Source organism: Apus apus, chromosome 14 (genome assembly GCF_020740795.1).
Source record: "Apus apus isolate bApuApu2 chromosome 14, bApuApu2.pri.cur, whole genome shotgun sequence".
Taxonomy (NCBI): Eukaryota; Metazoa; Chordata; class Aves; order Apodiformes; family Apodidae; genus Apus; species Apus apus.
The window spans coordinates 5,969,970-5,992,340 of record NC_067295.1 but is presented as its reverse complement, the minus strand read 5'-3'; the positions used below and the strand labels follow the sequence as shown (position 1 = coordinate 5,992,340).

The 22,371-nt window shown below is 46.8% G+C and overlaps 2 protein-coding genes across 22 annotated transcripts in view; one reads left to right on the top strand and one right to left on the bottom strand.

Moving 5' to 3' along the window:
- The window catches only part of LOC127390731 (cytochrome c oxidase assembly protein COX19), a 38,056-nt gene extending 20,887 nt beyond the window's left edge, over window positions 1–17,169 (bottom strand). For 12 of the 21 annotated variants that reach the window (XR_007890923.1, XR_007890931.1, XR_007890924.1 and 9 more), the window contains exons 1-8: window positions 14,562–16,755; window positions 13,714–13,818; window positions 13,096–13,239; window positions 12,688–12,815; window positions 3,592–3,727; window positions 2,214–2,324; window positions 902–1,014; window positions 666–804 (exon numbers count right to left, since the gene is read on the bottom strand). The gene's annotated coding sequence lies outside the window, so the exon portion shown is untranslated. The other 9 variants (XR_007890925.1, XR_007890933.1, XR_007890920.1 and 6 more) reach the window with 9 other exon arrangements.
- On the top strand, window positions 113–8,643 carry LOC127390732 (cytochrome P450 2W1-like). The gene is made up of 9 exons (XM_051632632.1): window positions 113–310; window positions 2,605–2,767; window positions 4,628–4,777; window positions 4,871–5,028; window positions 5,830–6,003; window positions 6,953–7,094; window positions 7,490–7,674; window positions 8,199–8,340; window positions 8,453–8,643. Exons 1-9 carry the CDS (start codon window positions 113–115, stop codon window positions 8,641–8,643), a joined length of 1,503 nt encoding a protein of 500 aa, XP_051488592.1.
- Window positions 17,170–22,371: the final 5,202 nt, after the last annotated feature.

Below are 22,371 nucleotides of genomic sequence, written 5' to 3'. Positions count from 1 at the left end.
TAGCAATCGCAGAGAGCAAACAGAAAGCCAGCTGGCAGAAACTGAACAGTGCCACTGCATTTTTATTGCTTCTAACCTCCCAAAAACAGATTTATTACTAAAAAAAAAAAAAATGTCTTTTTTAATTTCATTTATCTCTGATCCTCTATTCATTTGCCTGCTGTGTGCAGCAGTATTGTTAGCTGTACTCTGTTTTTCAACTGGCTATAAAAATTCAGCTTTCAAATTACCTCCTGGTCCAACTCCTCTTCCGATCATTGGTAACCTGCACTTGGTGGATCTTAGAAGGCAAGATAAATCACTAATGAAGGTAGGACAAAAACCCCCAAACCCAGACCCTCCTAGATTTTAAAGCTGCCCGGGATATATTAGTAAGAACTTTTTGTCTTTTTTTAATTCAAACTAAATTGTAAAGGTGTGAAAATTGCTTGATAATATTTTTCTGGGCTTCTTGTAGCCAATGTCTGTGTTGATGCGATGTCATTTATGAGTGATCAACCATTAAAAAAAGACCTCTGGATAATATGGGAATTCTTCATGTAATTCTGATGATGTACATGAAGTATATAATGCTTGTGGGATTTGAAATGTTAATTTGAAAGCCTGGATACCCAGGAATATTTTAAAGCATTAGGACCTAACTAACATGAAATTAAATTGCTTACCTCCCTTCTGAGCTTTGGGGAACTGGCAAAGGGAATTCCGTGATGCAATGCCCCTCAAACTGCTTTGGAGAGGGCCAAAATCCAGATGCCCTGTTGCAAAATCCACTTCCCTCTGGATGAATTTGGTATGCCTTAAAACCTAGACAGCAGGACAAGAGGGATGGGAACACTGCACTCAGGACTCAGAATAAATAGCCTGTAAACTCTTCTGTTAACCCGTAATTAAGACAACTTACCCCACTTATGGTGGTTAACTGTTCTGCAGTGCAAGAAGAAGCTGGCAGAGCCCGGGGGGGGTTCTGTTGGGCTGCTGAGCTCCCTGCTCACCAGCACCTTTGGGGACCGACCTCTGCAGGGGAGAGAGGGAGCAAAGAAGGAGCCAAGAGTCAGCAGCTGAGAAGGAGCTCTGGGCTCAGTTTAGCGCCGGGGCTCGGCGGACACGGGCGGCTCTGCAGGAGCAGCCTGGGGGTGGGTTGGTGCTGCCTGCCATGGGGTGAGGCTCCCAGCACCTGGGGTTGGCAAAGCAGTGTCAGGGCTGGGGTCAGTTTACCCAAAGGGGCTGGGCAGACGTTGCTGCAGCTTCTGCAGGGTGCTTTGGAATTACCTCCGCATGCTTTCATCACCTCCTAGGCTGTATTGGGTATTGCTGATGTTTGCCTTTACTTTGTGATTACTCCAGAGGGGTTATCCCTCCATCTCTGCCCCACAGAGAGCAAAAAATAGCAATTGCATCGAGCAGCAGGCACCAGTGTTTTCTGGCTGGGCACCCCAATGGGTCCCCCTCACCCTACAGAAGCTGCCGTTGGCCCCGGCGCGCACCGTGGGTTTGCTTAGGCAGCAGATTTGAGCCATGCCTTCCCACCACCTTGCTCCAACCCAACCCAAACTCCTCTTAGCTGTCCCCAGCTGCTCTTTTCAAGCTGCTAGGGAGCAAGATGCAGCTGCAGCACCAGGGTGGATGTAGGCAAGAGCATTCAGCCTTCCATGGACCCTGGTGCAGTGGATGCATCCCTGTCAGCTGCCAAGGTCCACAGGGCCTTGTCCCAGACCCCTCTCCTTGGCAGAGAGGAGCAGGGATCATTGCACAGCTGGCCCTGGGGCACACACAAGACATGCCACATGGTCCTGGAGGGATTTTCAGCCCCCCAAGGCACCATGTTGTCTTTGTAACCACCTGGCAAGTCACAGCTTTGGCAGGGAGCTGAGGAGAATTTGCTCTGGGCTTTGTGACAGCAAAATAGCCTCTCTGGGTCAGAGCCTTCTTGGTGAAAAAGGAGCATCACTTTCTATACAAGCAAAGGGACAGGCAGGGGTTCAGGTAGCCTTCTTCTGCCATGGGTTTCCCTGCTATGCACAACTGAGCTATAGGTACCAAAGCCAGGTCCATGCAGAGGGCCACAGATCTGCCATTTTTGGGCATCCAGGGCAAAGTAAACACCTGGCTTGGGGCAAACGGCCCCTCTGGTCTAGAAGCAGGCACACAGGAGTGCTCTGGTATAAGAGAAGCATCACACCAAAGCTTTCCTGTGTAACAGCATCATTACTTACACTGAAATGTCTTCTCTGTTTTCATCTTTCTCCGGTTTGCCAACTTGTGTTGCCATTTGAGGTCCAGTCTTTAACTCTAGGTGGGTTTTTTTGTTTTTCATTTACTTTCTCCTTAACAGCAAAACCAGATTAATAAAGCACTGGTGGGGATGAGGGTTCTTTCATGGCAGTAAGTCTAAAATCCATATGGATGCCAGCCAGGCATCCATAGAAAATGCCTCATGTTTGACTATGATGAGCTACAGCTCACAGATGCCCTTCTGCAGATAGTGGCTCCACAGGCATTCCCAGCAGGGCACCAGGATGTAATATGTCCTTTGAGAAGGCAATGGGCACTTGCCCTTTGCACATTCCCTCCCTCCCCTCCCGTCACAGCTCGTCTCTTTTTCAGCTTGCAGAAAAATACGGCCCCATCTTCACCCTCCACTTTGGGTTCCAGAAAGTTGTGGTCCTGACCGGGTACGAAGTTGTGCGGGAGGCACTTGTGAACTACACAGAGGAGTTTGTAGACAGACCATCCATCCCAATATTTGACCAAATTCAGAATGGAAACGGTACTAGAGAAATGAGGGGGGTGGGCGGGAGGGATGACACCACCTCTTACTGCCAGACTAACTGTGCTTCCCCAGAGCCTGGCTTTTAAACATCCCCCTTGGACCTTTCTGAAGCCAAGCCAACAGAAAATCCTTGGCTTTCCTGGCTTTCATGCCATGCCTGCTGGCTTTTCACTACCATCATTCTTGCCAATGCTCTTGCGGCTGATCCATATCCTAAACGTTCAACGGTGAGAAGTGGGATTTTTAAAGGCACTGTGGGAATTCTGGGGTTAATTTCCATAAGACATCAATGAGAGTGGCTCTCTACCACCACCACATTTACAAACCTTCCCCAGGGTTTCAGGAGGCTTTGGACTAACTGGTTTGGCTGTTCAGAGCTGTAGGGTTTTTCCCTTTCTCCTACTGCCAGGTGCCACAATTCCGGATATCATCAGTCCCCTGTGTCTTGCCCCCCTCAAAAGTTCTTGGGTGGACCACATAAAACAGGTTCAGGCAGAAACAATAGGCTGAGGTTGAAAATTTGCCCCCACAAATAACCTCGTGTTTTTTTCAAGGACTTTTTGCCTTGTTTTTTCATCTTCTGCTTCTGCCAAGACTTTAGCTTTGAGCATCCAAAAGGCAGCTTTAAATGCTGGTCACAGGCTGAAGTTGGGATTGCAATTAGAAATTAAATTACCCAGCCATAATATCAACAGATGAATTTATCGCTACATAAGGAAAAGGAATCGATGGGGAGAAAAGCATTTTTCAGAGCTAATTTACTTGTAAAATATCCCAGTGGGAGACTGTCAGTATTGCACCATAAGTCCTTTTGCACTTACCTTCTCAGCCCAAGTCTGAGGCACTTAGAGGTGACAGGGGCTGTTAAGTAACAATGGTCACAAATTTTCCAATGAAACGGGTCTTTTTATCTTCAGAAAGCTGTTTGCAGAAAACGAATTATCCAGATGAAAGTGCCTGGATTAAAGCCAAATGAAAAATAAAGTTTAGAAATTTGCTTTGACAATTTTAGAGAAAGAAGTTTTGCTTTCCAAGCTAAAAACTACACAGCTCCAAAATAGTGTTTAGTCTAGAAAAAAAAAACACTTTTGAAAACTTTGCAGCTAAGATGAAGACGTGAAGGGCTGGAATCCAGTTTTTGAACGGACATAATCTGAGATAGACTTCGGATTGGCATGAGTTTTTTCTTTCACTATTTCTAACACTCTGATGGGATGAAATACCCATCCCTACTTGGTGGCTAGTGATCATCAAGGCATGAGCTCAGTCACCTCTACAGAGCGGTAGTATTTTTGGCCACTGCTGAAAATACAGTGTTGCTGAGAATCTCCATAAAACAGTCAGCACTGGCCAGGGTTGAGGAGACTGGATTATTCCATCTCACATAAATAAAATATCTTCATGACTGGAACAGGACAAAGGGAGAAGCTTCAAAGGTTGTTCTACAGTGAAGCTTCTACAGGATGTTGCTTGAGGCTCTAGACTTCCAACCAAACAGGGGCAGAAAGGTTGTGTGATTGACTTAGAACAACCTCTCTCCCAGCTCTGCAGCCAACCAGTCCTGGTCTGAAAGCCAAACCTGCTCATCTTGCACTCAGGAGAGGGCTGGGGCAGACTGGGTTGGGTGGGAGCCGGTTTTCCCCAAACTAGAGACTCAGTGAGACTGGGAGAATACGGCTGAGGGGACACAGGGATGGGGCACACAGAAATGGGAGACCCTTAGTTCCCACATCTATGGGAAACTGGGCAGAAGGGAACACATGTAAGGATTCCTCCTCACCCAGACCTGTATTTTGCTCTGTGTGGTGGGGCTCCTCCATGCTGGAGCCCAGCAGTGACGTCTCACGGCCCCTCCAGGCTTGTTCTTCTCTATTGGGGAGCTGTGGAGGACAACCCGGAGGTTCACTGTATCCAGCATGCGCAACCTCGGCATGGGGAAGAAAATGATAGAAGGGAGAATTTTTGAGGAGCTTCACTTCCTTATTGAGATGATCAAATCCTTCAAAGGTGAGCTGGAGGCCATCACGGTGCTGTACAGCCTCATATGTGTCCCTGCTGCTGCAACATCTCCCTAACGTTTCCATCCTCCTCCCATTGCAGGGGAACCTTTCAGCCTGCCGACCTTCAACTGTGCTCCAATCAACGTCACCTTTGTCATGCTGTTTGGGGACAGGTTTGACTATAAGGACCCAACATTTCTCACTCTCTTAAGACTCATAGATGAAGTTATGATTCTTCTTGGATCTCCGTATTTGAACGTGAGTAGCCTGTCCCACAGATTAAGTTGTTGCTTTTTTTTAACACTGGCACATTACATTTAAGAGCCACACAAACCATAGAAGTTGGTTCAGAAGTTTTCAAATATTCAGAACCAGCCACTACAACTAAAACATGACAGTCTGTTGTACCCCTTGGTCACTAGAAGTGTGCAGCCAGATTCCCCTTTGCTACTCTCCTTTTCAACCATTCTGCACATCTCCATGGAGCTAAAATGAGAACTGAACTATGGGTATTTTAGCTCTGCAGATTATTTTTTTTTTTTGTCTCTTCAACCTCATTGCACCATCCAGGCTTTCTTTGTCTTTGCTGCATTTTCTAAGAAGGCTGATGTCCAGGTGAGTGAGATTTCACAAACTCCATAAAACATGTGTCTTTGGAGAGTACCAAGAAAACTCTGCTTCTCTTCAAACTATCATACCCCATCCTTCATAACTGATGTTGGAAACACTAACCAGTCTCATACTGATCTAAACTGACTGGTGGCCTGGCATGCTGGAGCCCCAGCTTTGTTGAGAGGCTGACCAGGCTGTTTCTTGTAAAGGGTCTGCTCCTGCAGAACAGCAGAAGTGCTGAAAATCAGGTAGTACTAAATAAAGGCTCAAAGGTCACAAAGTCCTCCAGTTTGGAAGTCTTCCCAGGAAGTCCTTGGGGTGCTAAGCTACGACTACTATAAGACAAAACTCAACAGATACGTCATGCCTTAAGAAGAAGTTGTTTATCATGCTAATGTTTCTGCAGACCTTTTTAACTCCTGCTTCTCTTTTTTAATTCCTTATTAGTATTTCAATTACTACCCATTCCTTGGATTTCTTTTCAAAACCCACAAGATTATGCTTGCCAAAATAGAAGATGTGCGTGTCATTTTAAGGCAATATATGAAGGCAAGCAGGGAGGATATCAATGAGAACAGCGTGAGGAGCTACATTGATGCACTGATATTCAAGCAACAAGAGGTATTTGACTGCTTAGCTCTGTTGGCTGCTTGCAATGTTTCCTTTAGATTTCTGAGCTAAAACACTTGCTGAGTCTTGATTTCAGTCGTGTCACATAAACCTAGGCTGTTATTCCAGTGGTATTGAAACCAGATGCCAGTCTTCTACATTTGGTGTCATTTACTGCAGAGATTTTTCTATCAAAAGTAAGATATGAAAGCCACAGTCTCAGTCCAGTCCTGAAGTAGCAGAGGTAATCATGCCAGATCCAACTCTTTGTTCCCAGTAGAAGATGCATGAATTCATATGCAAACTGACTCTGCCTTTCTTTGCATGACAAGAAGTCAATTGACCATTGATACTGTTGCTCCAAGATAAACTATGCACTTAAAGTACTTGAATGATAAATCATCAGCACAAGTCCTAGCCCTGCCCTGCATCTTACTTCAGAAGGGACTTGGCAGTTTCAGGTATCAATTGTCAACACAAAATACTTGGGTTCTGAGTTTTTTCTTCTTCTAGGCCAACCTAGGCACCAAGGCTTCTGCTCCAATATGGAGGAAGGGTCAGCACAGTCCTAAAGCCCAGCAGAAATGGCCTGAAAGCTCATTTTGAACATTGTTTGGGATTCAATCCTGCCCTTGGGCAAGAGAAGTCCACCAGAGCTAGGATTAGCTGAAACTCCTTCTGTATAGAGGAGAGACTGGGCTCTTCCCAAACCTGTGAGGCTGAGTCTGTGAACGGCATCTTGGCCTGGGCTTCAGCCTTCATGTGGGTGGGGATGGACGCTGAATCAAAACTCCACTCCAAACCTTCCATCTTTGGTGAATGCTGCACATTCTACTTTACCCTCCAGCTCACAAACACAAGGTCACAGCCCACAGTGCCATAGGCTATGCAGTATTTCCAAGCCTGCTGAACACTAAGACTGATGGTTTTAAGACCTTTCTTACCACTTGTGTTTTTCAAGGAGAAAAACAAGAAAGACAGCCTCTTCCATGATGACAACTTAATGGCATCCATACTTGACCTGGTCATGGCAGGAACAGAGACCATAGCCACAACACTCCAGTGGGCCATCCTGCTGATGATGAAATACCCGGAGATTCAAAGTGAGCTCCTGTCACCTACACCCCATCCATGGCATGGAAGATGTGGGGAGGGGAGAGGCCTGACTGCAGATCCACAGAAGCTCTTCTGCCTTCAGAGCTGAATCCCATCTCTTCATTATTATAAACTTGTGCTGTAATTAGATGCTGAGTGAAGTCACAATAAAATAGTCCCTGTGCCTTACTGGAAGAGAGGATGAGTGGAGCTCAAAATATGATCCGGGGGGAAAAAGTCATCTACATTCCTGAACTAGAAATAGAGCAGGGAAACCCAGGCTGGCTTTTTTAAGAATCCTTTCCCTCCAGACCTTGGAAAAATATATTTTTTCCCCAAACCAAATCTGAGTAGGCAGTTGGCTTCCTTGCTGGGGCACATCCCCTTTGTTTGTTCCTTCCAGAAAAGGTGCAGGAGGAGATTGGGAGAACGGTCAAAGCTGGGAGCTGGGCCACCTACGAGGATCGGAAGAACATGCCCTTTACAAACGCGGTGCTGCATGAGGTGCAGAGGTTTATCACCCTCCTGCCCCACGTTCCCCGCTGCACTGCTGTCGACACCCACTTCAGAGGCTACTTCCTTCCCAAGGTAGGTAACTACTCCATCCAGGAACACACCACCCTCCTCACTTTTGCTCGTGCCATTAAAGACTGGTTTCTTTAGACAGAACTATAGGACTGAAGCCCAAAGTAAGCATCCAAAATTACCCCCAGAAGAGCTTCTTCCTCTCCAGTGACTACGTTGAGTCAAGAGAGGCTGGTATTTTAGGACTTTGTTCAGTCCCTCTCATGCTCAGGACTTCCTCACTCCATGAGTGACCCTGGTTTACCTCCTTGATGCCATCTGCACAGTGAAGTATCTGCCAGGGAATTCACAGGATCCGACAATCTGCTTGAGGTTTTCACAGCACCTCATGGGCTTTGGCCTCCATCCTTGGCACTGCTGGGAAAACCTCACTGACTTCTCTCTGCTGGCTAATGGGATAAAACCCTCCAGGTCTCCACCTACCCCAGGTGGAGCAAATCTCCTGGGACACCACAGTGTGTGTCACAAAATGAACCAAAACAGAGCACTTCTGCTAGATTTTGTGCCTCCATGTACTTTTCTTCCAGGGAATAATTGTAATCCCATCGCTCACCTCAGTGCTGCTGGACAAGACACAATGGGAAACACCACATCAGTTCAACCCCAACCACTTCCTTGATGCTGAAGGGAATTTTGTCAAGAGAGAGGCTTTCCTGCCCTTCTCCACAGGTAACTATGGGGCTGATCTGCACAGAGCTCAGACCATGGCTAAGTACTGCCTTTAACTCAGTCAAAAAGCAATTTGGCAACTGAATGCACAACACTCTGCTTTCATCTGCAGGGAGAAGGAACTGCATTGGAGAAAGCCTCGCCAAGATGGAGCTGTTTGTCTTCTTTGTAGGGTTGCTGCAGACATTTACTTTTCAACCCCAGCCAGGAGTTTCAGAGTCTGACTTGGACCTTACTGTCCCCCAAACGACTTTCACATTGAGGCCTCAGCCTCAGGCAACCTGTGCTGTCCTGCGTGAATAACCACAGCCTTGCTAAAGAGCAACCCAACCAAGTGGGGAAGCTGCTTAGATCCAACTTAGCTATGTGAGGAATTGCCATCCCCCATCCTGCCACATCACCCTCTTCCACGTCCCCTTCTCACTGTCCCCATCCATTCTCACTCCACTGGTCTCCACCACTACCCCATATGGTGCTGACCCCCTCTTTGCTCCTCTGTGGTGAGGGGTGCATGTGATCAGCTAAAAACCATGATCGTGGTTGACAAACACACACTTCTCAAGACAAACTGTACATGGAGCCAATGGAGGGACCAAGGAGGTGGTCTGGTGAAGGGGATGTGGACCATGAGTAGGAGGTGTGAGGTTCATAGTGTCACACAGAGCTGCCTGAAATCCCAAGGAAAGACACACCACTGTTTGCTAAAGACACAGATATACACTGTGGGTCACACACTTGAACCATCTGTAGGTACCTCCTGAACTTTTCCAAGCTCCCTAATTATCCATAGCTTCTAGCAAAATCCTACCAGGATCCCAGGCAGCAAAGCAAAACACAGAGTGAAAAAACAGATAAATTCATGTGATTTGAGGACAAAGTTGTTTCTGCCTTGGAACAGTGTCCTGAAAGATGCCCCAGAGTCTGCAAACCCATTTAGATATGTTAGTGCTGTTACTACCAAGTTCAACACACTTCACAGTCTGAATGAAAGAAGATCTACATTTCTAAGTTTGTTCTAAATCATAAACCTGCGTGAGATCATAAAAGGCTAATGACACTGACCCATTTCTAGTTTTATGGATCTCTCTCTTTCTTGACCCTGTTAAACAGGAGCAACCACTGTTCCTCTCTTCAGACCTCCTGGGTGATGTTGAGAGCCATCAGTCTGGTACCTGGGATGGTCTGGCCATCAGAACCAGCCATGCAATTCCCTTGCAAATGGGGTCTAATTTCACGGTGCTTGTATTGCACACACACACAGGCAAGGAGAACTGGGATCAGGGATTAGATGAGACCTGGTTTGGGTTGTTTTCCTTTCCTCTTTAGCTTTGTCTGGCTGTTTTCCCTGGCTGTAACACTCTTATCTGCCATCATATTCCGCAATCTTATTCCAGTTGATGTAGAGCTCAGGCAATTTTTCATCCATTTATCTGCCTGTGAGTTGCCCCTACTCCATATGCATTGTCTTATCATGTGCTTTATCATATTGTTTGTTTCCCCCTTCATGGGAACCAAATAAAGTTTTAATCCCATGTCTTCAATTTCATATACCTGCTACCCAACTTTGCATTGCACAGAAATGCAAATGCCATGAAAGGTTGATCCTGAGCCCAGAGTGGCAACAAACATTGTAAGTTTTACTTATGTCACTTGGTTGCAGAGGCTGAACGAAGGGTTGCCACCACAGCTTGCCTGATGCTGGTGCTGTCCCTCACTCTGTTTAGTGCTTTGGATCTCTCACCTCTGGCCTCTCCAGGCACCACCTGCTGGCCATGTCACTCTTGAGGAGTGGTGGCAGCAGGATGTGGTCGTTTTCAGGGAAGGTGGGGAGAGACAGGTGAAGCAGCAGAGAAGCAAGCCACGTATCGACTCAGTGAAGGGAGCCTTGGCCTTGCTGAAATAAAAAGAAGACTGGTCTTTGGCTTCAGAGAGGCCAGGGCTGTTCCTGCTTTAGCCCCCTCCAAAAGGAACATGAACTCAAAAGACAGATATGGCAACAGTCTGGTACTCTGGCCAAGAAAACTGGGCTGGGTTCAAATCTGCACAAATGCAATGGTGGGACCTGAGCCCTAACCCCCTGCCACAGGCTCCCAGGGTCCTGGCTTTGAAAAAGAGAGATGAATCCCCTCCTACACAGCATAGCAGCCTTCAGAGCCTGCTCTCTTTGGCCATCACCTTTCTGCAGTGGCAGTGCCAGGCAGGCAGAGCTGGGCACAGGGCCCCAGCAGCCTGCACAATATCCCTGTCACAACAAGAGCCAGGAGCTGCCAGTGCAGACATCCATGGGAAACAAGCTTCTTTGACTCCTTTGAAAAGTGATCACTCCCCAGCTGAATGTATCTATGCAAAAGAAAGTGTCTGCTTGCCTCCCATTTATTTGTTCAGCCAAACGATGACAGAACATTGATTGTGACTCATCTACATATTTATCTAGCAGAAAATGTTGGCTCTGGGGTGGAAACACTATTTCCACATTCCTCAGTAGCCCTGAGGATCTTCCCTCTAGCCACAAAACGTGTTTGTACCTTGCAACACACTGACCTGAATTGAAGGCAAACATCTCGGGGCAGGACAAGCTGCCTGGTTTAAGGGAAGAGCTGAGCGGCTCCACCTCACGCTGTGCCGCTGGCTCCTGCCACACGCAGCTGCCCGGGAATCACGTCCCGGCCATCTCCCTGATGCCCGATGCTGCGTCCAGGGGCTTCCGTGCTCGGAAGGGCAAGGATCAGGTGCCAGGATTGCAGCAACCGCGCAGGTCTGCGGAGCTGCCCTGCAGCTGCAGCCCCGCGGGCCGGAGCGAGCGGGCTGTGCGCGATTCCCTTGGCCACCAGGTGGCGCCGCGATCCCTGCGAGTGCCGGGCAGCGCTGCCCGCGGCCCCCAGCCCCGGCAGCCCCCAGCCCCGGCAGCCCCCAGCCCCCAGCCCCGGCAGCCCCCAGCCCCGGCAGCCCCCAGCCCCGGCAGCCCCCGCTGGGCTCTGGGAGGGGGGCAGAGCTGCCCCCTGGGGCCTTCTGCACCCCCTCCTGCCGCTGGGCTGACATCTCCTGAGAGGCACTGGGAACGGGGTGCCCCGTGCAGGGTCAAACACTTTTTGACCTCTGGAGAAGGGCAGGAACACTTTCTTCTTTATGAAGTTCCCATCCACATAAAGAAAATGGTTGGGGCTGAATTCATCCAGTGTCTCCCACTGTGTTTTATTGAGCAGCAGGGAGGTGAGCAGAGGAGTCACTGTTGTCCTCTGCACCACAACCATGCTCTGCTTTAGCACGTCTGGATGCAGCAACTTCTGGCTTTGCCCATTGCACCACGGCACCATGCCTCCCTTTGGTCCATGTCTGCAAGCAAACTTCCCTTTCTGAAGAACTAATTTCTGGGCTTGCACATGACCAAGTGACCCTTCACTAGCATGGATACCAGGTTCACTGGGAATGACTGACCAATCTGTCACTGAACAGCAGTGGTTGTTGGCTGTTCCTGAGTGATGAAGCAGAAGGAAGAGGTGGTCCAGGCTTCCTTCCTGCCCAGCTGCTCTCTGCTTGCCTCAAGCAGGCAAGGAGACAATGTGGTGGCACTCCAGAGGCAGAGGTGCTCCACTGGGAATGAAGGCAACAGAGAACAAGAACAGGAAATGACTCCAGATTATGAAAACTGAGTTATGGGAAATGGGAAGTTGTCTGCATAACCCTGAAGTCACACTGCCATCAGTCTGGGCATGGAGGAGACAGAGGATTAGGGAACTGTCTCTTCCCCACCAAAAGCTCTGCCTCCAAGCTCCCCCACGTCTTGTGACACTTCGTGTGTCACTGCTGTGCTGCACCCCATCTTCACCTGGAGACCAGCAGGTACCTTGGGGATGAACTAGCCTTTAAAGTGGGTGTCAAGAGAGGTGCCCTGTGGAACTTGTGGCGGGAGGGAGACAAATCTCTGCACCTCATGGATCATTGCATTGGTAAATGGCATGTTTTTCTGGTCCTCAAAGGTACAAGAGCAGCCAGGGCCAGGAATTCAATTTCTGTGTGCACCTTTCCTGTGGGCAAAGGAAAGGCATGAAGTGGGTTTCCCTCAGTTGTAAAGCACCTGTAAATCCCAACTCGTGCTGACTGTTGGTTGGACTATCTCAGAGCAGGAGGTTGCCCAGCCCCTGAGAGCAGAGAGAGAACAAGCCCTCAGGTACTTTGGTCATGAATAGCAGCATACAGTGCTTGGACAGAGGCGGGCAGGTTCCAGGTGCTCAGATTTTGGATGCATAAGAGGCTACGAAGCTTTTACAGGTGAGCATCACATTCAAAGTCATTACTGAGAACTTCAATACTCTATGTAAGAAAGGCAAATCCATAAAAGTGCCTTACTTTGAACCTCAGGGTTCTTCAGCTGCAGCAGGATGGCCCATTGCAATGTCATAGTGCCAATCATGAGCAGGTTGGGTGCAGAGGCCAATCCATTTGCATCATGAAAAAGTGTGTTGCTTTTTTTGCTCCTGTGGGGAAATAAAAAGAAAATAAATCACTGCCATTAGCATGGGAAGAGGAAGGAACTGTAGCTGGTTCCTGAGGACAAGTTTTAGACATTCATGCCATACAGTCTGGTTAATTATTTCTTGCTTTTCTTTCAGCATGCAGTATTAAACATATTAAAATAGGAGGTTGTTCACCCAAGATTTACATATTTTCATACAAACCATAGTGTTAATTAGACAAGCAACACAGAGCATCTCTGTATAAGAAACAACACTAGAAATCATCACATTGTTTAAATACCTGTTGTTTGAAAACCAGTGCAGCAATGTAGCTCATCAGGTTGTGTTTTATTAATTCTTCCCTTCAAAATTTTCTTGATGCACTTTTTTACTTTTTTCAGTGAGGTTTGAGGAGAAATCCAAGGAACCAGCAGAAATTAAATAACTAAAGAGAAAAATCACAGAAAAAAATAAATTCATCCATTACCTTGTAAAACTCAAGTATCACTACAGAGAAATCATTTATGTGAGGAACAAAATGATGTGATTGGAGTCTCTTTTTTGGTAACTAAAACATTTTTATGTATAAAAATGCCTCCTCTTATTAAAAATTCTCTACAGAAATGAATGGAGCCTATCAGGCTTGTCTAGACAGAGTCTATAAACACAAATTAAAAAATACAATTAAGGGAAAGTGATAGTAAACTCAAGAAACAATGAAATTACATTGTCAAAGAGGTAATAAAGCAAAAAGATAAAACATTACGCAAAGAAAACTCCAGATGTTTAGCAAGCCAAAATACTTATGTTTTAAAGTTGTTAGATCATCACTTTTGACTTTCACATGAATTATAAATCAATTACACTCAGTTCTCAGCACAATAATCCATTGCATTTCATGTGCAAGGGAGTTACTTACACTGTTTCTCAGTGTTATAAATAAACTGGCTGCAGAATCAGATGTATAAATGCCTTGCTCTTCCCGGCAGGTTACAATTCTTGCTGTTTTCTGCAACAACTAAACCTGCCATAGAGATTAAAAGAAAAGGGATGTTGTACTATTGTAAAGAGTTCTCGTTCAGGTAATAAATTCATCAGCATCTATTTCTTTAACAGCTTTTTGGATGGATGGTTCAATATTACCTTAAGTAACTGATACTCTATTGCTTGTCATGGAGGATTAAGTTTAACAAGAGCTCCTGGATCAGGTGAGTTGGAACACTTTTTATGCAGTCCCATTGAGCAGGTATTGATTTAATGCCACAATAGGAGCTATGAGAGGTCCGTATATAACGTGCACAACTCTGTACTTTGTACTACTACTCTCTTAACTTCAGTAGAAAGCACAGCATCAGGTGGGTTCAGGAGGACAGGAGGCAATACTTTAAACAGTCAAAGCTCTGGGTTTGGCCTGTTTGGCTTGCAGAGCCTTGTCTCTCTGCAGCCATACTCAGGAAAAAGCTCTGTGCATGGTATTTGTCTCAGGCTGACTTGTTTTTCTGTTGAAAAATGATCCAGCTGTTTCAGACTGCAGGGCTAGGAGCAGATGACACCACTTTGTCCCTGTCATGAACAGGACAAATGATTGTGCTGAACCACTTGTGGTTCAGAGGATGAACCATACACTGTGCAGGGGGACAAGGAATAGTGTCAGGCAGCACCTTTGCTTACAGGCAGAGAATGTCCCCCAGCCAGCTCACCCATCAGCCAAACAAAGTGCTCAGCCAAGAGGGCACAGGGGTATTTAGGTACACCCTTAGGTCTTACCTTCCCAGGAGGGCTTCCAGGGCTGATCACAGCCTCCATCTTCATACAGTAGCTGGGAAAGCAGCAGAACATACCCTTCCTCACATGGGGCCTCACTCTTAGAAACAAGATGAAAAAAAGGCCCACACTGTATGCATTATATACATGTTAGGTCATCAGATCTTTTCCTTTCAGCCCTGGATTATTCCCTTCATTGTTTTTCAATGTCTAGTCTTGGGCAATGTATTAGGTTTTCACATGCAACTCAGAAACCTGCCAAAAGGCTGTTTACAGAAGTAACTGTTTGAGGTACAAACAGCCCGTGCTGTTGCACTCCAGCCAGTTCTTGGAGGTTTTGTCATGAGTCATGTGTGATCCACGCTTTGTCTGAACTCCCAGTAACTGTAGAAAAGAGATTGCATAAGGACCTCAGCCTTCACATTATGAAAAATAAATTCCTTCCCTCTGTGCTGAAAAAAAAAAAAATAATAAAAAAATCACCCTTGAAATGTGACTCAAGTGCCACTGAAAGCAAAAAATTGATAAGGCAATTAAGAAGATCCCCAGAAGTATTTTTCTCAGGAAAACAAGCAACCACCCTCAAGCCCCACAGAATGTTGCCCTCAGTGATAAGGACACTGCTCCAGGCTCCTAAATATTGCTGCAATTGAAACAACACACTTGAGAAACAGCACAGCAAGCACATCCTTATCTTTTCAACCTGCCAGTACCAGTCCCATGTTGGATGTGAGAAAATATGGGTATGGCTGGTCTGTCATCAAACACATGCACCATGTTCACAAGGGCATCCTTGTAGCCAGTCAGCACCACCACATCTGAAACCCCAAATGGGCAGTGAACGTGGGACCATATTTCCCTGAAATCTAGAAGAGGAGAAAAATCAGAGTGTGGAATTCATCAGTGGCAGCAGCATGTCCTGCTGGGGTGGCTGAAGAGTTGTCTTCCTTCCTCCTTCTGTGGCCAGAAGGGATGGAGGGATGCCAGAGATAAAGCTCTGTGACACTTAAAGAAAAGAGGAATCAAAGAAAACAAACACTAGTCTGTTTAACTCCACAGCCATCTCCTCTTCCCTACAGAGTACTAGCCAGTCAGAGGGCTGCTGGCAACCTGACGTTAAAAGGCTTGGTGTAAGGTGCAGGGTATTCACACCCCCTGTCCTGACATGTGGAATGCCTGCTGAGCCTAATTTTGGCTGTGAGAGACTAAATACATAGAAATTTCCCCTTTATTTTCCAGAAGACAACTGTCAGTCCAAGTAATTCACTGTTTCAGATTATTTCTCCCACATTTTTTCTTCAGGCTGTGCTATATTAATTCCCATTCTCATGAAAAACTGGCACCGTAAGAAATACAGGCTATTTTGGCAAGCACAATAAAACATCCATCTTTCCATTTGGCTATCAGGACACTCAAATATTTTAAAGTATTTCACAACACAAGGAAGATGCCAAAATTCAGGTCCCTCAGTCTGAACTGCTGCAGACACTTCTAGTTTTCAACGTGTGAGTAGTTCTCATGTAAATACTGCTCATATTTAACATCACCAGAATTGGGATTTAACAGCTTTCTTGGTCATTCTGAAACCTTTAAAACATGACAGTTTCTTAAGACCACATTTGACACTAAAAATCATGTCCAAACTGTCACCAGGAGGAGAATTTTAAATAGATACATGCGGACATCCAACACCCTAGAAACAAAGAGCGCTTGTTCTTACCTTCATTAGTGACTTGTCTTCTGAGGTCCAGCAAATGAAGGCTGCCAACTCTCTGAAGAGGAAACAGACCAGGAGGCAAGTTTAAAGCTGATTGCTGAAAAACTTTTCAAACATGGAGTGCAGCTGATAAAAGCAACGTGCACACCCCGCAGGTGAAGAGCAGCATGAAGGCAGACATATTTTGGCTTGCCTTTCTGGAAAGCCACTGAGACACTTTCTTTAGAATGCTCACATTAGCACCTTGTGTTTATTCAGAGTAAACGATGTCAGGGGTTTTGCTGCACTTCACACAATCTACCCCTCCACTCCAGCTCTCCTCAAAAATTGGAATTTTTGTTTGCAAAAGACAAAGTCCAAGCACAACTCATGCAGGTGCAGGTTTGCAGGTTCCCCACTGAGTGCAGCAGGGCAGGTTTGCTTCATTTTTTAAAGCCTAGCTCAGGTTCTTCTGCCTGCAATCATCTTCCATCACCTAGGAGCCCCATACCTGCTTTATTATTAGACATCGGTCATGAAATTTCTCTTAAGATTTCCTCTTCATCCTTCTCTTCCATTGTCTGTATCTAACGTCTTCTTCGAACCCAGACTGCTGTGTTGTGCCTTCTAGCTCTTTTCCTGACAAAGGCTGATCCCGAATTAATCCCTCAGGGTAAACAGAGTGAAGGAGAAGCAGGTCCTGCAGGTAGAGTCTTGCTCCAGGAGATGTGTGAAGCTGGGAGGACAGCTGCAGCACAGCTTCTCCCCTCTTCCACTTTCTCGTGCCCTTGCAGTGAAGCATTTTCTCCCAGTGAAGGGAAACACAACCGGGCAATCTTCACATGCAACAAACCCAACTCAGGGCTCATTTGTTGCCTCTGAAGATTGGGAGCTCTCTTGCTTATCTCTGCTCTCATCCTGTTTATTGACACTTTGAATCTGGGCTGTCCTGCAGACCTACATGGTGAGCAGACAGAAAGCTACTCCTCCTTACGCCAGGGTAGCCCCATCACTTGGCTTGAATGATTCACCAGCCCTGTGTAAAACACCTAACAAGGCACTTTCACAGTCCTCACTCTCCCTTACTGTGAGCTACATTAAAGAAAGCTCAGCAAAATTCCTGAACCTCCTCTTGTTTTTTTCCCCATCAGAGCCTGATGAAAAACTAATGCCCTGCTGCAAACTCCAAAGTCATAATTAAGTCTCATGCCTCCATCTTTTATGGGTGGGTCTTTCCATGAGGGGCATTTCTTCCTGTTCCCCATCTAGTGTCAACTGGTACCACTTTCACTCTATACACAACAAAAGGGATATAAAACAATCATGTCTTGAAGAGCTGGATTATTGAATCAATATGAATGTGGAAGGCTTTGCAATAGATCTGCTCTTCCCACTGGTTCCTGGCAGCATCTGACAGTGAGACCTGTCAGGGACATTAGTGGAAACACACATCACTTGTGTAAAATTATCTCAATCCCACAAATGATGCAATGGCCCTGTAGGTGGGAAAAGAAAATTTGACATCTCTTTTTTTGAGCCCTTTAAGATCACAAGGATTTTGTACTGCTCCATGCTGTGCTGTGAGATGGTGTCAGCCTTGAGGATGCTTTGGGACTGTTCCAAGGTTCAGCAAGGCTCACACTTACACTGGACACAGCACTCATTCAGACCTGGACTCTCCATCCACCTCAGGCAGGCCACAGACAGGCTGGAAAGGATGTGATTTCAGCTCATACCCCATTCTCCCTCAAACCTGGCACTGCCTGGGAACCCTCCATCTACCCCAAACCCACTTGTGTCACAAACAACAGCATCTGTGGTAAGAGCAGGAGACCAGGAGTCTGGATATATGTGTTTGCATCCTTGCCTGGACAATGACTTGCCTGTGGCTTTGGGCAGTGCAGGGCAGGGCTCTGCCCTGGGACAGCCCTGGAGCCTGTCAGGGCTGGGCTATGAATGCAGCCCTTGTGCCCAGAGCCCTGTAGTCATTTTGGGAGGGTCTTTTGGGCTCCATGTAGAAAGGAGGGACATGATCTAGGAACAGCATCATCTCACGCCATGAGAACTACCAAAAGCAAGAGGCAGAGAGATGTCACTCTGACACTAAAAATGTTCTTGTGATTCTCAAAGAGAAGGGAGTGAGGAAGCAATCAGCCAGCCTCTCCACCCCCTTGGCCCCTCTTCAACCTCCCTGGGGGGAGAGGTTACTCATTACCCCCAGGGTGAAGCAACCCATGAAAGAGACAAAGCCGGGTAAAGATAACAGCATCTGAGATGGCCTCCAAAAACATTTGCACCAAAGAGACTGAAGTTAAAAATTAAAACATAAATTAATCTTTATCTAGGAGTAAATGATCACTTGGAAAAAAAAAACACAAACCTGCCCAGTGAGGACAGGGTCATGTCACAAGTCACAGGAGAAATTATAGAAAAGGGAGCACAGAAAGAAAAGCCCTTACACAGAGTGCTCTGGGACCCAACCACCCATGGATTTGTAGTTGGGAAAGGAAGTTATTCCCTGGGCTGCATGTAATTATTTGGAGGTCAAGCCCTTCTGGGTCAGCCAGTCTTGGGCAGAGAGAGAGAGAGAACTAGAGAGCAGAAACCGGGGGTCTCCTTCCCTGCATCTGCCTTGGGAGGCAGCAAGGGGCAGGTGGGATGATCATCTCAATATCTGGATGTGTCCTACTTTATCCTACTGTAACTTTGCCCAGCAAGGGGCCTCAGGAGCAGACCAGGAGAGACAGCCTGCAAAATCTTGCACTGCAGTATTCAGGACTACATTTATCAGGGGGATAAATCTGTCCCCCAAAGCATCATCTGGCAGTTTTGAGAAGCACCATGTTATTCACCAGCACGTACAGCAGCTGCACACCGAGTACTCTGGGATGTGCCCTCCAGCCCTGCAGCAAAGTCCCCGTCACAGGCACCTGCGTCCCCAGCCCCTCCTGTAGGTGGGCAGCTCTGACAAATTAATGTCCCTTCTGGTCATTTGGTGGCTTTGTGCAACAAAGGGGAATGGATTTAATTTCTGCTCTGGAGAAAAGGCCTCAGTCCCAAAGCAGGTTACCCAATTCTTTTATCCTAGAATATTTTTCAAGCTGATTACAGTGAAATGAAGTCACAGCAGAGGCTAATGCTCTGTTCCCTCCCAGAGCACACTTGGCAGCTCATCTGGGGCTGCTTTACCCGACCAACATTGCACTTTCAGTGCCTCTGAGGGCCAGCCTGGCAGCCACTCTGCTCTCACACCTTTGCTCTTTTCTGAGGCTTCAGGGTTTGCTCTTCATCATCACACTGGACTCCTTCCCAGCACCACTGGCAAAACCAGCTGCAGCAAATTTTAAAGCAGGATTTTCCATGCTTTTTAAGTTCTTCCCTGGCATTCCCATCCCATCTGCCCCATCCCTGATGCTTCAAGCTTCAATCCCAGGTTTTAGCTGGTGCTTAATTATGCACAAACACAACATATTTAAGATATTTTTTCAATCCTCTACTTGTGCATGAAGATTTCACCTTCTCCCCTTCCCTTTCCTCTCTGAAAATAACTTGCTTCTTGCCCTGGCAGTACCCATGGGCAGCCCTGCCCTCCCTGCACGGTGTTTACCTGCACAGAGAGCTCTGCACACCTGAACCTGTGCCTGGGCAAAGCCACGTTGCTGTCCTCAGAGCTGTGGGAACAGCCACCCATGCTGCTCACACCACCTCCTGCCAGCCTGGGAAACATCCTCACACCATGGCTGCTTTCCTGGCATCAGCAGAGTCTGAGTCTGGCCCTCCTTCCAAAGCAAACAGGAACTCGGGGCAGGCAAAGCCTCCCACCTCCACAGTCCCACATTGCTACACCCCAAACAGAAGCCAACCTCACCAAGACAAGTCAGGTCTCCAGGCTGGGTTTTTCAGGTTGCAACCTTGAAAACACCATTCCCTCTCTCTACCCGTGGGCTTTTCCTTCCCATCCCCATCTCCACACAGCCCCCCTAAGCAAAGAGGAGAGTGCTGAGGTGGGGAGCTGTGCCCCAGGAAGCCAGTGAGACCCACGGGAGCCTGCAGGACACACACCAAGGGTGGATCAGCTGGAAGGAGCCAGCAGCCCTCCTGCCTGGGTGGCCTCGGCAGCACTTTCTCTGCCCTGCAGCCACAGCTCACAGGCTGCCACAGGAAAAAACTAAGCCCTTCTCCATTTATTTTTCTTGCAAGCTGTGTTTTAAATGCTACCCTGAAGGGCCTTTTGAAGCAGCACGAGCTGCCTTGGACCTTTCTTTTCAGCTAATTAACACGTGCTGACAGCCATGACAGCCTGGTGCAGTGAAGCTGGGGCAGCCCCAAGCAAGCTCTGGCCCAAACCCCACTGCCCAAACCCCACCATGTCCTGCACAGCCAAAATGTTGTTGAACCCCAAACCTGCAAGTGCTGTAAGTCATCAATCCATGCACAAGCTTTGTCACCCAGGCTGGAGCTGCCTACTGTGAACTTGTGTCTCATAACAGAGCTGGGGGGCACTGGCTCTTACTGTGTTTGGAGAGGTTTGGGGGTTTCTGTTCAGAGCTGCAGGCCAGGTGTTTGTCAGAGTAAGGTTGAAGTGCTTAAAGGGTATTAAGTGGGATACAAGCTTCTACAGTCCTGTGTGGATTGTCTTTTAAAAAGCCTCATCATACTTCTCAGTTCCTGGGGTCCATCACTCATTTCACTGGCTGTGCTACAGAGGCAGCACTTCACCCTTCACTTGAATGTGAAGTGCACTCCAGCTAAAGAAATGCCATTATCCCTGGTTCATAGAAGTAAAATCCAGATGGAAAAGGGAAAAGATTAAAGGCCACATGAGACAGCAACAGAAACATGAGCAGAATCAGAGTCATACCAAGAAGAGCCACACAGTAAACGTGCCCCCAGCAGATAATAAAGTAACTCAATCTATCACAGTTCAGATATTTTATCAGCCATGGAGCACTTGAAACACGACTTGCAGTAGCAAAATCCAGCCTGTGGCTTTGAACTTGTGGTGGCAATACTGAGAAACATCTCCATTCCAGAGCTGTTTTCAAGGAACCCAGACCTCCTCTGGAAGCATTTTAGGGATTTGCAGATTGTGGGGTCTGGAAGTGCTAACATGTCACTGCACTGCATCTCCAGCCAAAAGGGCACCCTGCTCTTCTTGAGGTTACAGATTAATATTTAATCCAATCAGCAATTTCAAGTTAAAATGTAGCAGCATTATCTGACCAGGTTAACAGCACAGACAGTTATTGACCTGCAGTAAGTGAATGAAGCACTTGCCCATTTTCAAGAAGGATTTCAGCACCAGCCAGCTTCATTTTCCTCTTGATAGTGATTCCTCAGGAACCAGGCAAAAATATCCTTTGAGGCTTGCCTCATAAATCATTAGCCAGTAAAAGTCTAATTAGGTCAGAGACATATGGTCCTGAACCAGTAAAAAAATTCAACATTGGTGGGTACAATGTTATTAACCTCACAAAATGTGGATGTATTTCAGAAGCTGCTGGGCTGAACATTGAAAATTGAGTCAGGTTCAGTCTTCATCAGTGAAACTTTAGCTCTCCTAAGCACACTTATGTGTGCTGCTGCTGCAGCCAGCTCTGTGGGGTATTTCCAAACAAGTGCAGCTACATCTCCTGCCCTAATCATACTAAAACATGCACAAAAGTGAGACTGGCAGAATTTAGCCCTCATTTGAAGCACTATGACCCTGTAAAGAGCACAGGGAAGTGACTTTAAAAGGAGACTGCTTTCTAATTGCTTCTTAAAAAAGCCTTTAACATGGACTCTCCTTGGCATGACTCAGGGCTGCATTTCTAAATCCAGTTTCTCCCATGAAGTTTACACTGGCTGTTTGGTTGGGTTGCATCCACGTGCTATTTTTACGGTTTTGATCATCAAGCCTGTTTACAGTGTAGAGGAACAATATGGAAACAGAAATAAAGTTGGGATAAACCCAAAGGAATGAAACCAGTAATGGTATTGCCAGCATCTCTGGCTTGAAGAGCAAGAGGCCCTGCAGCTGTGCAGTACCTCAGTGACTCTCGCTTCACTGCTCCCTTTTGGTTGTGTATTTCAAACCTCAGTTGCATTTGATTTATCCATCATCTGCAAATGAAC